At 41.0% G+C, this 16,451-nt stretch overlaps 1 protein-coding gene and 1 pseudogene across 1 annotated transcript; both read right to left on the bottom strand.

Moving 5' to 3' along the window:
• Window positions 1–5,088: 5,088 nt before the first annotated feature.
• On the bottom strand, window positions 5,089–6,267 carry LOC118579227 (DNA/RNA-binding protein KIN17-like). The gene has a single exon (XM_036180360.1). It carries the CDS (start codon window positions 6,265–6,267, stop codon window positions 5,089–5,091), a length of 1,179 nt encoding a protein of 392 aa, XP_036036253.1.
• Window positions 6,268–15,952: 9,685 nt separating this feature from the next.
• LOC118580740 lies at window positions 15,953–16,227 on the bottom strand (annotated as a pseudogene).
• Between the last annotated feature and the right edge of the window lie 224 nt (window positions 16,228–16,451).

Here is a 16,451-nt window from a genome sequence, read left to right on the forward strand (position 1 = left end):
AATAGGTATATCTACCTTTTTCTAGATGTTATGGAAGGAGAAAGCTACTTTAGTTTATCTAGAAACTATAGATTTATACTCAGAATTTCTCATTATAATATTGGACTGGGCGAAGTGGGGAGGGTCAGGATGGCAAGAAAAATCTCTAACTATCACAAAGAAAATCAAGGTCTGAACTCCATCTCCCGAAACTCAGCATAAAGACTGTTAGAAGTTCATGGTTCAACCTAGAAGGCAAACAAACATAGTTCAATAACAACGTTCATTCAAAAGACATTCAAGGAGACTGAAAAGATGGCTCAGCAGTTGAAAGCACTTGAGCTTCTGCAGAGGATCTGAGTTTGTCTGCAGCACCTACATGGTGGCTTGCAACTGTCAGTAGCTACAGTTACAGCAGGTCTGATGCCCTTTTCCGGTCTGATGCCCTCTTCCGGCCTACACAGGTCCTAAGGACACATGAGGTATATATAACAGTTCTACAAAAAGATAATAATTAAAGACCTACTATGTGAAAAGCACTATACCAGCAACAGAAGGAGCCTGGGAATGAGAGATAACATAACACTACCCCTATTCTCCTAAAGCTCCCACAAGGAAAAGGTGATACAGTTATGGCAGTAACTGAACACAGGAAGCGATGGATGCCTGTCACTTAGGTGAGTCAGTTCACTCCTGTGTGTTTGTGGCAGTGCCACCAGTCCATTCAATTCCAGATGGAAGACTGCAGACTTCAGGAGGCTGTATTGCTGGAACTAGAACAGAGGAGGAGGGAGGATTTTGATGGAAGAGACATTCTGCACCTTGCAGGGAGGGGAGCCTCACAAAGACTCAATGACTTAAAAGGAAAAGTGTCTGCCGGAGTGCTAGGATTGCACAGGAAGTGGAATGGCAGCCTGAGGCCTGGCTGCACATGTAAATACCAAGACTCAAATTTGGGATGAATCCCAATACATCAGAAGTAAGAGCAAATCAAAATGATTCTGAAGAGAGAACAGACACAAAGGGGAATCAGCGGGGAGCAGTTAAAAGAAAATGGCCTGTGACTGCTTCCATGCTTCACTTGAACTGCTACACCATGATTGAGAAGTTGAGAGGAAAGGCTGGATTAACATGGAGGCCAGAAAACTGCGGCTTGAACTTGGGGTCTGGGGGACATGTGCGCGAGACAGATAGAAATATAAACTCTTGAAGATATCCACAACATCTCTTGATAACCAGTTCCAATATCCTAAGTCTGCACTATTTCCTATCGCATACTTCAATAGGAAACAGAAGTAAGGGCAAGGAGAGGAGACACTCTTCGAGCTAAGCGTGAAGTCTCATCTAAGTCCCAATGGCCATGTTGCTGAGAATGCAAAATCACGTCCAAAGGGTGTGACATACTCTGAGAAAGCTTCATTTAGAAACATGGGAAAAAGGAAATTCTTGTTATAAGAGTCTACTAGAAGGAGTTAAAATTGTCAAAAACAGAGCTAAAATATAAAATGAAGAGCCCTTGAAGTATCCAACTCGTTGTCAAGTAAAGAAGACACTATTTACTTTTTTTAATCTTTATAAAAGTTTTTGTTATTGGAAGTAACAGTACAGACATGCTATTGTCTTCCACATAATTAAAATGTAACTTTACAATGATAATTAAATCACAAAATTAGGTATGTTATATGCCACCACAATACAGACACATGAACTAAAATGGTGGATTCTGAGTACACCATCCAAATGGTATTGCCTTACCAGACAGAAAACAATGAGTTATTAATTATGTAATTATTATTACATCAGTAAGCATGGAGAAATGGTGAGACCACTTAGCAACCATCTTACATCATAGGCAGATTATCTTTTCTATGACAAAACACAACAGACCATCTTTCCTATGATGAAAGGCAAACACTGAGCCTTTTCACAAACTCCTGTGACATTTCTGATGAGCAAATGAAACTGAACGGGCCCCACTCCATTTTTTGAAGACTCACTGATGTTAACGTGCTGTATGTATTTTTAAAATTTTAGCTTAGCAGTTTCCTCAGCTTCAGCAACTCAAAGGAAATCCAGATGTTAGAGTGGTCTAAAGGGCCTCTGACCCACCTGAAGAATATAAACGTTTGCAAAGAAGTCTCAGGAGTTTATACTCAGATGATGTGTGTTAATCAAGGTGAAGCCCAGGGCGTGGTTGGTGAGTCAAGCTGCCACTGAGACCAAGTCCAGGAGCTGGTGTTGTGTGAAAATCCATCTAACTGTTGACTGTCAGTACACAGGAGGGTCAACTGTGAGACGCTGGGTGACTCTTGACGACAAACAGGGCCATTACTTCCTCCTAGCTGCTTCATAACAGATCTACACTGAACCCCTGGGCTGCAGGACAACACTGCCCAACTAGATACATTTACGTGCAAACATAGAGTACCAGTTCTCTAGAATACTTCCATAGAACTGCTCTGTAAAATCAGTCTCATAGGAGTGACTCGTGTGACCAACCTTGAAAAGCTGATGTTTCAACATGCATCACTCATAAAAGTAACTTCATCAGTAACTGTCATATAGAATCTCTCTTGAGACCAGAAAAAAAATGTTGATTTATTTTCCATTTTAAATTAATAGTCAAACTTGGATTTCAAACAAGACCAACAATTTAATGGGGACAGTTGGAAAAGAGCAGCTTTCTCCCTAAGTAATCCTGTTCATTCTTTAGAGGATCCCAGGGACAACTTACAACTTGATATTTAGTTACATACAGTATGAACAATTGAGATCTCAGCTGACTAACAATGATCTGCTACTTTCTAGACATATTAGCTATCTTTTGGTCCCATGTGGCCTATGTTCACCATCTTGACCCCAGTATCAGTCACACAGTTACTATTAAACCAATTCAATTAATTGTGAATTTTATCTTAATGAATGGGAAAACTTAACTAAGAAAATCAAGTCTTAACAGAGATTATACCTGAGTTACAATTTTTTTTTTGTTTCAAAGTTTTACAGACTGTTCTAAAATGACTATAAACTAAGTCAGTTTTCTTTATGGTAAAGACTGGAAATGCAAAGGCCTGGAGAGTTGGTACAGCAGTGAAGAGCATTTTCTGCCTTTGCAGAGGGGGTCCAAGTTCAGTTCTCAGTACCCACGTGTCAACTCACATTCATCCATAACTGCAGTTACAGATCCAATGCCCTTTTCTGACCTGTGCAGAGTCCTGACATGTGTAGCACACACACAAATACTCACAAACACACAACATATTTCTTTAAAACCATAAATGAAAAAACTCCTAAATTAATAGAATTAAGCAGTATCTTATTAAATGTGTGTGTGTGTGTGTGTGTGTGTGTGTGTGTGTGTGTGTGTGTGTGTGTACAGCTGTGGTAAAGATGATTGACTCAGGAGACAGGCTGAAATTGGACCAGACTTATCTAGAGACTGTCATTCCAGCACCGGGCAAAAAATTCTAGTTTTGAATCGTGGCTATAGAGGGAATGAAGGCACCCTGGACTCCATCAATGAAGAGGCCTTTTCAGCCACCATAGTTATTGAAACTGGACCTTTGAAAGGACACAGAGTGGAAGGGATCCAGTATGAAGACATATCTAAACTTGCTTGAGCTTGGAAATTGGTTAACAATACATTGAAATCATGGAGCATCTGGTTGATGTTAGTCAAGGTACTGTGTAACTCTATTGTCTAAGGGTACTTGCTTTGTATAAGAATTGGATTATACATAAATATAAATTGTAACTTGATCGTCTGTAGATGAAATTCTTAAAAGTCTTAGTAAATAAGAAACACAGAGATAAATACAGGGGTAACAGCCCAAGAGATCAGAGAATTAGCAAAGAGCCACTGACTACCCTTTAGCTCACCACCAAGCCATAGTTTCTCACACAAGAGAGCTTCTTCCTGCCTAACCTGAGCTTTTATTGCTTACCTATTCTGCCTTCTCATTGGCTCTAAGACCAGCCACATCACTTCCTCATCACTACCTTTCTATATAGACCCCCCAGGTCTCTATGGTTGATACTGGGATTAAAGGCTCCTGTAATGACACTTGGCTGTGTCCTTGACCACGGAGATTCTGCCTGCCAAGGGATCAGGGATTAAGGGCGGGCGTGTCACCACTCTTGGCTGTGTCCTTGACTACACAGAGACTCTGCCTGCCATGTGATTGGATGAAGGGCGTGGGCTGCACTGCCTGACTGTTTATACTCAATATGTGACTTTGTTATGTGACCTCTGATCTCCAGAGAAACTTTATTTGTTAACATACAAAAAAGTAACATTTCAACATAATTAAAATATCACAAAGGCCTGGTTCTCAAGCATGAACTTTGTAAATGACAACATCATGGCTCAATTGTCATGGAAAAGAAGAGCACAGCCTATGGTCCACCAGTTAGACACCCTTAGACCTAAGGATTGTTCCAAGGCAGTTCTTTCTCCAATATGGTCCAGAGGAACCAAAGGTGGGACACAAAAGCAACTGAAGGATTTCTTTATGAGTGTGGGTGTTTGTCAGGCATGGACATCTGTTCAGCATGTCATGCACTGGCCTTAAGAGGGCACAGGATCCGGTCCTGGAGTTACAGATGGTTGTGAGCCACCATGTGGGTGCTGGGAATGTAAAGTGGGTTCTCTGGAAGAAAAGCCGGTACTCTGCACTGTTAAGCCACCTCAACAGACTCTAAAGGATTTCTTAATAAGATAAGGTGACCTCTTTCACTGGTCTTTTTCTAGCAAGAGATAAGTGACTCTAATGAGTCAGCCGAATGAAGGTCAAGCTTGCCAGATTAGAAACACACAGACACTAATGTGGTAAACGAATTTGCTATTTTTTCCAAATTGTCTCACATGAAACACTGTACTATAGTATTCTTTAATGATGGCAAAAATCATCATGGGAGCATTATGGAGGAAAAAGGAACAAAGATAAAATGACAGTTTTGACACTTACAAATCGCTAGATTTTATTATAAATTTACCCAAACAATTACCCATGAGTATTTCAGTAGATCCACTTCTTATTCAAAATAAGTCTTGACTAACATCGACCTGATGCTCCACGATTTCAATGTATTGTTAGCCAACTTCCAAGCTCAAGCAAGTTTAGATATGTCTTCATACTGGATCCCTTCCACTCTGCGTCCTTTCAAAGGTCCAGTTTCAATGACTATGGTGGCTGAAAAGGCCTCTTCATTGATGGAGTCCAGGGTGCCTTCATTCCCTCTGTAGCCACCATTCAAAACCAGAATTCTTTTGCCCGGTGCTGGAATGACAGTCTCTAGATGAGTCTGGTCCAGTTTCAGCCTGTCTCCTGATTCAATCATCTTTACCAGAGCTGTGTATCTGTCAATCACTTCCTTCACGACACCCTTCTTCTTGTGGTATTTCTCTCCGAGTTTCTTGGTTATAATTTTCACAACGATTCCAGGCTGTAGCCAGGCGTCTGTTCGCGCAGTTCTTCTCTTCTCCTCTTCAAGCTCCATGATTTCGTCCAGTGCGGACTTCTTTCTCTTCTTTGCAGGCTGAGCCGAGCTCTGGGAAGACTCCTTCCTTCTCACCGAGACTGCACTTCCCCGCCTCATCAGTGCACTGGGTCCCAAGGAGCTTGACTTGGACGATGTTGCTCCCGCTGAGCTACCTGCTCCTTTCTTCAGCTTGAATGTGACTTTTTCCTCATCATTTTCTCGGCTCAATTCTGTAAAAACCGGGGTCTCCTGCTCTTTGCCCTCCAGACCTCTTCCCACCTGCTCCTCAATGAACTTGGCAGTCTTCTCTTCATCCTCAAGACTTAGCTTCTTCTTCTTTTCTAACTCCAGTTGCCAGCGAATAGTTTCCGGATCTCTGTCTATGTACTGAATGTACCAACCTTTTGGTGTCTCTTCCACTTTACACAAGCCCTCTCTGCCCAGCCACTTGGTAAAGTCAGTCAGCGTTTCCCACTGAGTGGCGTTCATATGGACGTGCTCTCGATGACTGATGTATTCATTGTAGACAACGTTGTTGTGGACTCTCTTAGTGCCAAAGCATCGCCTCAAAAGTTCCAGAAAGTCACTTCGGAATTCCTCTGAAAAATAATCCATAAACTGCTGAGGGTTTTCTGAAGCCAGCAACAGCTGTCTTTGATGAGATTCAGACCCACAGTGACATTTAAAGCCATTCTCGTCACGGCATTGTTTCTGGCACATCTGGCAGTACCAGCGAAGCTTCTGGAGTCCTTTGGATTTAATTCTATTCGAGATGGCCTTGGGGCTCAGAAAATCCGACTTACCCATGGCGACCCAAAGCGCTACAACACTCAAGCAGCAGGAAGCGATCAGCCCACGTCTTGAAAAGTCTTTTGAAAGGTCCTCAAGGTGAAGGGAAGACCAAAGAAAAAGCCTTATCTTACCACCTCACCGCCTTTGCTTCCCCAGAGAGCCACTATTTGCTTTTTAACTATAGTTATTCTCCTAGTAAATACAGAGTATCAAACCAAATTCACAAGTTACCTATCTCTGAGGCGTTTACCCACCAACCTCACAGTTCCCCAGAGTTTTCTTGAGTGTGAGCAGCAGGAAAAATTAGATAGGATTTATATTGCGGAGATAAACAAAAGAAAGGATAGCCTGGAGAAGGCCTGGAACCTTTTGCAACTGGCTCTGACTGTCTCTGCCCCAGGGTATTTATAGAGATGCCAAAGGGTGGAGCGAAAGACCTCCTCCCCCAGCACAGCTAAGTGCGGATCATTTCAGATACCTGCACTAAGGCCAGCGGTCCTAATCATGAAATGCAGAATTCTCAATCTAACCATTAACACTTTGAAAACTTTTAGCAAAACTTCCAAAAGCAGTTTCATAATAAAACTCTTTACACTTTAACTTTTAGTTAAAGTGCTTTTCTTACTAACAAAACATAACATCAATCCACTCAAATAAGAACATATTTTTTAAATTACATAGACTAAGGAATATTAACTCTCCCTTTTCTTTATAATATTTTAAACAAAATCTCAAGCCTAGTTAGAAAACCCAAACTTTTCCTTTTAAACAGTTCCATTTGTAACACAAATCCAGTTCCATAAGTAATTCCATTTTTACATAAACAGTCCCATAAAACAATTCATGAATCACCAGTTAATAAAGCATATATGCATACACAAAACTGCATTTTTAGTCTAGGTAGAAACAAATTTCCTCATTTAAACAGTTCCATTTTTAACCCAATTCCAGAAAACAGTTCCTAGGTCTTTACTATATGTAAACTCAAAATTGTCCCACTGCAAGCTAGTTAAGGCTTCTAGCAACAGTTCAGGGGAGATTCATTCTGGATGAGGACTCAGAGGCTTCCAGTCTAAGGAAACAGGATCAGCTGAGGAACTGGCGAGGTGAGGTGGCTGTGGCTTGTTCTGCTTCTGATCTTCCAGCATTCACCCCAATACCTGGCTCTGGGTTTGTTTTTTTTTAATAAGAACTTTTAAGATTCATGCTACAGAGACGTTTTACAACCAAACTTTTTGCAATTAACAATTTTGGTCCAAACAAGTGTCTCTGCAACTTTTATTCTCAAGTCAGAGACCTTCTTAGTTACAGTAATATTTTCAACGTTTTTGCTGTTAGCTCAGGTTTTGCTGTGTTGCGTTGATTTTCCATGAATCTCAGCTGCGGATGCCTTATTGTGGTCCACCATCCTTAGCTTCTTAGCGGCTTCTGGAGCTTTTGAAACCATTCAGACTGCCTGCTTTTCAGTCTACTAGCACACTACCTTCTGTGTCTCAGGTTCTTTCATCATATACATTAAGAATAGACTCACACTTAACATTTATACTTTTTCACAAACTCAAATATAGTGTGTGCTTAAGCATAAACTCACACTCAACATTTGCACATTTTTACAAACTCACATATAACATATTAACATCTACTTATTTATACTCCTTAAGGAAACTATAGAACTACTTTAGCAAATATATTTATTACTTCTCATATAGTTATATTCATTCCATCTTATTACTTATTTAAACTTACATTTACAACTAGCATCTTTACTTCTTACAAGCTTATTACTACATGTCTTAAGACTACCTTAGATACTTGTTGCAGCCTTATATTCTTTTGTTTGTTTGTTTGTTTTTTTGAGACAGGGTTTCTCTGTGTAGCTTTGCGCCTTTCCTGGAACTCACTTGGTAGCCCAGGCTGGCCTCGAACTCACAAGGTCCGCCTGCCTCTGCCTCTCAAGTGCTGGGATTAAAGGCGTGCGCCACCACCGCCCAGCTGCAACCTTATATTCTTAAAGGAACTCTAATAGATCTATTTTACAAACTTATATAGGGCTACCATTAGCATATATCTAACTTAACACCTAAAGATTTCTTAACACAGATCTAACAAGACAGAATAACTTCTACAAACTCACATATCTTATTTTCATCTTTTTCTACTTCTTACTCTTAATTGTCATCACTATCTCTATTAGAAAGATTCTCTTAACTAGACAGGAAGTATATACATCATTTCTAAAGTTTAGAGTTTATAGTCAGCTTTGGTATACAACACTGGGATTTAGTGAGTTGTCATTATAGAGTTGTGATACTTGTTGCTAGGGGACTGTAACATTCTTGGGACAAAGCCACACCCCAAAGTTGCTGAGTTCTCTCAGTCCTTCCTGAAGAACAGGCAGAGATGCACTGTCAGCAGTAAACACTTTTTAACTAGAGGCTGTCCCTTCTCCCAAATTCATAATAGCTCCTCTAATTGTTTCAATTCAGATGAACGTTTCTATTACAGCAGTACTTTTGGTTTGTTCTACCAAAAAACTTCACTTCCCACTGAGGGTGAAATTACCATATTTAGCTGCTATAAAGCTCTTTGCAAAAAAACTGTACAGCTATTAGATGATACAAAGTGTTTTTCTAAAGGAGCTAGTAAAGCCAAAAGCAACACAACTCCAAACTCTGTTTCCTCATTGTTTGCATTAACCAGTGACAAAACCTCAGAAACACTAATCATTTCGTTCTGGTTCCTTTATAGAATCCTCATCGGAGCAGACCTCCAGTAACCACCAAGCTTCATTCTCTTGTGAAAAAACACAAACATGTCCTTGACACCGTATTAACACAGGATCAGGGACCCTTCCACAAGGGATCTTTCCATTTCACTTGAGCAAAAGTCGCTTGGGTGCCACTGTGCCAAAATCTATCTGCAGCAGACTGCACACATGACATCCATATTCACAAAGTTCAGAACAAAAGAGCATGATTTAATTAATGCATTATGTGGCATTTGAGGGTAAATTTCTTCCTTTTCTATTTTTATTTTTTGAAGTGGTATTTTAAGACTTTCTACAATACCTTGTCCCTGAGGATTATAAGGAATACCTGTTTTCTGTACAATTTCCCATTGGGTGCAAAATTGTTGAAATGCCTTACTACTGTATCCAGAACTATTATCAGTTTTAATAATTTTTGGTATACCCATATATCAAAAACACTTCAAGCAGTGCATAATTACATGTTTTGTAGCTTCGCAAGGTTGTGCACTGGCCGTTAAAAATCCTGAATAAGTGTCAATGGTCACATGTAGGTATTTTAATTTGCCAAGTTCTGCAATATGAGTAACATCCATTTGCCATAGATGATTAGGAAGAAGACCTCGAGGGTTTACCCCTAAGTGAGAGACGGGAAAATATTTTGGTCATACACCACATCCTTTAACTATTTGACAAGCTGCTTCTTTGGCGAGATAAAATTGCTTTCTTAAGCTTTTGCTGTTTTGATGATGAAGAGCATGTGACTGTTGAGCCATGTCCACTTGGGATAATGCTCCTATCTTTGTTAACTTATCAGCCATTGCATTACCCTCAGCTAAAGGACCAGGAAGATTGGAGTGAGCTCAAATATGGACCACAAAGCATGGCAGCTTTCTTTTGGGAAAAGCATCTTGAATTTGTTGAACAATTTTGACTTGATTGTTGTTAGTTCCAATATTTTCACCAAAACTGTTTCTATGCAAAGGAGTCAAGAATAGATGTTCTTTCATGAAACATATTCTTCATTGGCTTACTCTGAGAAAAAGCACTTTCAGGATTTAGTATTTTCACTTCATTAGCTTTAACTCCTAATATTATTAGCAGCTGTAATATTTAGCATTCATTTCTTACAAGGAACTTTCAGGTGAAGCAACTATTTTTTTTAAGACAGCATTTCTGAAGTTTGTTTCCAGTCTATAAAGGAGTCATTTCTTTTTTGAATGCCTGTTTCTTATCCCCTTAATTAGATTTGCAAAGGAATCACTCATTGCAGGCTGTTTGTTCAAGAGGTCAAGAATTTCTAGTTTCCCATAAGTTTCTTAATATCTAAGACAGCATTCAGTGTATAAACTGCTTTCTCTTGTTTTAAGGATTTTAAAGTGGCTTGTTTGCTCTTATAGGTAGCTTTTTGTCTGATCTGAGTTCTCAAGAGGCAAGATGAAGCTTTCTAGCATTGCTTTGAGAAGAAACTTCATTCTGAGCTGCAAAGGTTTTGGACAGTATCGCCATCTTTAGCTGAAAAACTACATTCCCAGAATGCATTTCTCTTCATCAGCTCACTGTTGAAGAGCTAGTTTATGGACTCCATTTCCCATAGATCTTTTTGGGTCCGAGAGTCAACCTCCAGTTCTCTTTTATCAGACTTGCTTTAGAAGTTTTTGCTTTTGCAACAAGAGATTTGAACCAAGAGTTTTAAGTTTTCAACTATGGGACATTGAGACATTTCTATTCTCTCTTCAGCTGGCTTCAACAGGTGTCTCTCCTTCATTTGACACTGGGCCAGAATCAGAACTGCACCTGCCTTGTTAGCCAGTATTGAGGCTGACAGTTCCTGATAGCAACTTTCCTGGGTGCTTGTGTTTGCCTTAGCCAGTCAGTGAAAAGCAAAAACATTTACAACAGCAGAGCTTTTCCATAGCTCCTTCAGAGAGATTTTCTCCCACTGATGTTATTCTCATTTTGCTTGTTCCTTTCCCCTCAGATGCAGAGCTTCAGATATCTCAGGCTGCTCTGTTCCTCTGCTAGCTGCCTTTGGAGGTAGAGGCTCTCCCCCACTCCCCCAATCTGCTTCAAACTCTAGGAGCTTTGTCAGGTCATGCATTTTCTGGGGAGGAATCTGTCCCTTCTCCGTTTCTTCAGAGTTTCTCCCTGACAGTTCCCAGTTTGGTCTCATTTTATCCCCTCTACCCCAGAAACAGTTTCCGACACTACAGTGGGGCTTTCCCTGCTACTGAAGGTAGGGGCTTTTGTCCGTTTCTGGTTTTGGGGTCTGTGGAGTTTGTGTTCATAAATCAAGCTTCTGCTTTTCTAACAGGGGAGGTTTTTGCCATCTCTAAACTCCCATTAGAACAGGTGTTTTGCCTCCTCAGGCCTTCACCTGGCCCATTCCCCCAGTGGGTTGTGTTTGTCTGGGTGCTCAAGGGCAGACCTTATGCCAGAGGCAATCCACCACCCCTTAGAGCTACACTCCTTCATCTCACTGACTAGTTAAAACAAAGCTTCTCTCAAAGACATGCTTTCTCTGACTGAAAAGAAAGCTTTACTCCTGGATAGTTCTGTTCTGCCCTGGCTGGGCTCTTTCCCCAGACAGGTTCTGACTCAGCAGCACAACTGCTTCAGACACAGTTCAGCTTCACTGCTTTCCCAGAAAGGTCCTTTCTCTGGTAGGAAAGCCTTTCTTAGATGTCTTTTTGCAGCTGTGGACCTATGAACCCGGGACTTGTAGGAAAGTGGACAACTGTGCTGTTCCCTCCGGCTTTAGCTTTGTTTGTTCATTAACAATCTTCCCCTTGGCTCTGCACCTTCCTGCCTCAGCTGTGTGCTCCAGGAAGTCTACAACTGCAAGAACCCTAGTATCCCCGAAATGCACTCCAACTCAGAGATGCTGGCCAGTCGCCTCTGGGTTTTTGCTCAGAAGATAGGATAAGATGCTAACAGTTGGCATTGCTTCAGGGCATCTTTGCATTAGGATGATTAGGAGCACCTTTTCATTCTGAAAAGCTCAAACAAAACCCTTGATGCCTCAGCTTGGCTGTAACTGAAAGTCTTGGCTTTTTTGCTTTTCTCAGGTAAGGTTTTCTGCCCTTTTGAGCTCTGTGTAGCTCTTTACCTGCACTCTCCTGAGCATTTCCCTCAGGGGACTCTGACCCACTGTCCTTTACTAGCTTCAAGAGACAGAGCTTAGAAGAGCTTTGTTTTTTGTTTTTGTTTTTTGGTGTTTTTTGTTTTTTGTTTTGTTTTGTTTTGTTTTTTTATTTGAGCTGAGAATCGAACCCAGGGCCTTGTAGAAGAGGTTTTTAGGAACTTGTCCCTGCCTCCTGCATTGCAGGGAGGATTTTTCAAGCTTGAAAGAGAACTTAGAGAGGTTTTGCTGTCTTAAATTTGTTGTTTTCCTTAACTTAGAGCTAATCATAGGTGCTCCCCATACTAATGTCTTCAGTGATTCTAATTGTCCTTTTGAGAAAGTTAAAGGCTTTAGTTTTTAAGTTTAAGAGAGCTTTTGAGAAAGAGTAAGGCTTTTTAGAGATTCCCCCACCCCAAATTTTCCAAGAAATGCTTTTTAGTTTAAGAGAAAGATCTTTTTTCCCTCAAGAGAGAAAGACCAACTTTCCCCAAAACTTCTGAACTTTAAACTTTTTGACTTCTTACACCCGCATTTTTGCCTCAGGGAGAAATCCCTTTCTCCTGCAGCTTGGACTTAGCATTTCAGCTGTCCCCAGGTCAAAAGCTTCCATAGGAAACTTTTTCTTCCCCATAAGCTCAAAGGAGAGCTTTTCTACTACACTGGCATGCCACTTTCCACTGGCAGGGCTGACTCACACTTTCACCAAAAACTCTGGAATAAAACTATTACTTTCCTTTTTCTTTTGTTCCTATTACTTATTCTTTAGTCCCTGTTCATTTGTCTTTAGTCCCCTTTTTTTGTCTTTAGTCCTTTTTTTTCCTTTAGTCCTTGTTCATGGCGCCATTCTGTGGGGCGTTTACCCACCAACCCCACAGCTCCCCAGAGTTTTCTAGAGTGTGAGCAGCAGGAAATATTAGAAGGATTTATAGTGTGGAGATAAACAGATAGAAAATAAAGGATAGCCTCCAGAGGACTTGAAACCTTTTCCAGTGGGCCCTGACTGTCTCTGCCCCAGGGTATTTATGGAGATGCCAAGGGGTGGAGCAAAAGACCTCTTCCCCCTTCCTCCATCACAGCCAAATGCAGACCATCTCAGACACCTGCAATCAGGTCCATGGTCCTAATCATCCTCTCTATTCGGACCTACTGGTGAAGCCACCAGGAACCTGAAAATGGGCTCCCACACCTATCCACATCTACTGTGAAACAAAACTTAGGAACTGTAAGGATGTGTTGAGTTGCCAAGTCCCATAACCATACACAAGCCAAATATTTGTTAATGGACTGATCAGCCATCACTTGAAAACTTCAGAATTCATAGAAACCCACATCCAAAGCAACTTTACATTATAGATATGTTTGTTCTTCCTTGGGAACTCAAAGTTGTGTTCTCTGGCTGACAAAGAGTAGCTATAGCCAAGCATTAGGTAATAAGGCTACATTTTGATGTCATTCATAATTTAATTCTGGAAAATTCACACACCTCTGCTTATAATTTACAATTAACTGACTATATTAGAATCACTGAAAAAGGCAAAGCCACTTGGTTGTTATCCTTTCATTCTTAATTAAGGCATATGATTACTTTTGACACATCATTTTGTGTTTCCCAACAGTTCTGATGAAATCACACTTTTTTTGTGAGGTATGCAGATACGACTAGTCCCTGGAAAACTTTCAAAGTGTAGTTTGTAACTAGCATGTAGTTCTTTGGAGAGTTGCCCTCTAAGAATTCAATAACCTACCATGTCCTCAAAGCTCTGCCTTTTTATGGGCATTAATTAAATGTTTATCCATGCTGACAATTAATCACTTTTTCTTCTTAACATTGCTAATGATTGCAGAAGAGATGTTACAGATTCCATGATGGTTTACAGAGTATACAGTAACACATTCAATCCCAGCAGTTACAATCCCATTACTTGAGTAATTACATCTGAGAGAAGCTGAAAATCCTTCAGCTGCTAATAGTGGTAGCTTATTTCACATTTATATTTGTCCCATAGTCATGAAAATCCCTCATATTTTTTACATTAGCAAGTTGGGAGGTATAAGGACACCCTTTGAGTGTCTCCACATAGCATTATCATTTCTCATAGTGTTCAAAAGGCCCTTTCCAAGGACTTCTTTCTAAACTGTTGAGAGACCGATTATTTTCAATCCAAGAATGTATGATAGGAGTTCCATGGAATGGCCTTATCTAGCATTCCTAATAGTACAGCCCAAACTATTTAGCTAGGATTTGTTAGCTCGTTCCCCTGACATGGCAACATAGCCTAACCTGAACAGTGCCAGCATTCAATTCAGAGAAGTACTCAACACTCCCCAGTCAAAGTATGGCCAGAGCATTCTACAGCACTGAAGAGAATCTTAATGAGATTCATTTGTGGCTGCCAATCTGGAAGTCACAGGCAGGAGCTTGGGAAGGGTCTGAAGTGAACTCTCAGACGCATTCCCCCATGATACTGCTCGTATTTAGATAGCAGATGGATATATCTTAAAACGTGCTCAGGATGTGAAAATGTGCCAAAAGGAACAAGCAAGTCCTGACTTGTGGTTGGAATGTGGATATGATCCATCTCCATCCTGGATCTCATAACAGTGAGCCGTTGGGCATAGCAAGGATCTCCCGAAAGGAAATGTGGAACTAGCAGAGTTCTCCAGAGAAGCTAGCCTCTTCTTCAGAAGCCCCTTCTCCGTTTCAGCCTCTTTCTCTGCCCCTCTGCATGTGAATACAAATAACCGTTCCCAGATAACAGTGATTTCACAGCAGGCAAAAAGGGAGATGGTGCCTTCCATGAGAGCTATAAAATATAATGAATTAGATGATTATAGGATGATGACAAAGGGCTGTTGTGCGAAGTCACATGATGAAAAAAATGGCTGCCACTAAAATGATCAGGAATGGACTTCAACACATGAAGCATCCAGACAACTCATTAGCTTCTTTCATCTGCCAACCCTGTCTCACTGTTGCTTTTGCTACTTCAGGACTGACTTTACCTTTATGTGAGATGAAATTAAAGGGCTTTTTGCCTTTTGTTATCAAGAAGGAAGAGCACAGGGGTGGTGAGATAGCTCAATGTCTTGGGGCACTTGTGCCACCAAGGCTGATACCTAAGTTCAATCCCTGGGACCCACAAGATAGGAGGAGAGAACTGACTCTTGCATGAGCACCCATGCACATACATGCATACACACACACACACACACACACACACACAAACAAGCATAATTTTAAGATGTTTTAAAGTGTGTGTGTGTGTGTGTGTGTGTGTGTGTGTGTGTGTGTGAGAGAGAGAGAGAGAGAGAGAGAGAGAGAGAGAGAGAGAGAGAGAGAGAGAGAGTTTCTCCTTCATAAATGTATGTGCACCAAGTATATTCCTGGTGTCTGAGGAAGACAGATCTTTTCTTTTTTTTTTTCCAAGCCAAACTGTATCCAGCTTTATTAAAGATACTTTCCATAAACAATCATGGTTTTTCAGGCAGGACACGGGCAGACAGTCATTAACAGACTACAAGAACTTCCAAACACCCTTTTTGTATAGACTACCAAAATTAGAAAGCCACTATAAAACCTGATGTGTCTTCATTCGATGCTTTGCAAAGGGGGAGAGCTTAGAGTGAGGGCTGACAGTTCACACTGAGGATGTTGTTGAACAGCTTTTCACAAGCCGACCCTGACTTTCAGGAAACCAAACGATCATGGCAGAATTATCAATCTGAAGATCCACAATCATTTATAAAAGGAACCGCTGCTCTTTTGAGAACACAATGATACCACTGCAAAGTCCAGATTGCCTAATAGACCGGCAAAACCAATGCACACATTTCACTTGGCATCTCCAGCACCTTCAGCTTTTTGTGCCTGGTCTGTTTTGGCGTCTCCATTTTCTGCAGGATTGTTCGCATCCTTCCCAGATCAGCCTTCCCCTTCTTCCCCTTGGGAACCTTCTCTCCCTTCTTTGCAGGGGCCTTTTTAGACTTGGGCTCTGGCTTTGGAGGAGCAGGTTTAGCAGACAACCTTGCAGATCTTCTCTGTGGCTCGTCCTTCACCTTGGCTTTATCTCCTTTAGTATCCCCTTCAGCCTTTCTTTGGGGCATGGCGGCGTCCGGGGGTCGTTCTCGCTGCTTCTTCACACTGCTCCAAGACAGATCTTTTCAACTCAATGAATTAAGTTAAATTCTCCAAGAAAAGAAATCCAGTGAATAGAGTTCAGGTCACAAGGTGGACACAATGCTGGGCAAAAAGTACTGAAGAATATCTGAATCTCGGCAGAGTATAAACTTTGACCTACTAACACAATGTTAGCAAACAGGAAATAGTCT

Source organism: Onychomys torridus, chromosome 3 (assembly GCF_903995425.1).
Source record: "Onychomys torridus chromosome 3, mOncTor1.1, whole genome shotgun sequence".
Classification (NCBI taxonomy): domain Eukaryota; kingdom Metazoa; phylum Chordata; class Mammalia; order Rodentia; family Cricetidae; genus Onychomys; species Onychomys torridus.

What these genes read in the sequence shown, in the direction of transcription:
- LOC118579227 (XM_036180360.1), bottom strand. Translation starts at nt 6,267, where the DNA reads ATGGGTAAGTCGGATTTTCTGAGCCCCAAGGCCATCTCGAATAGAATT.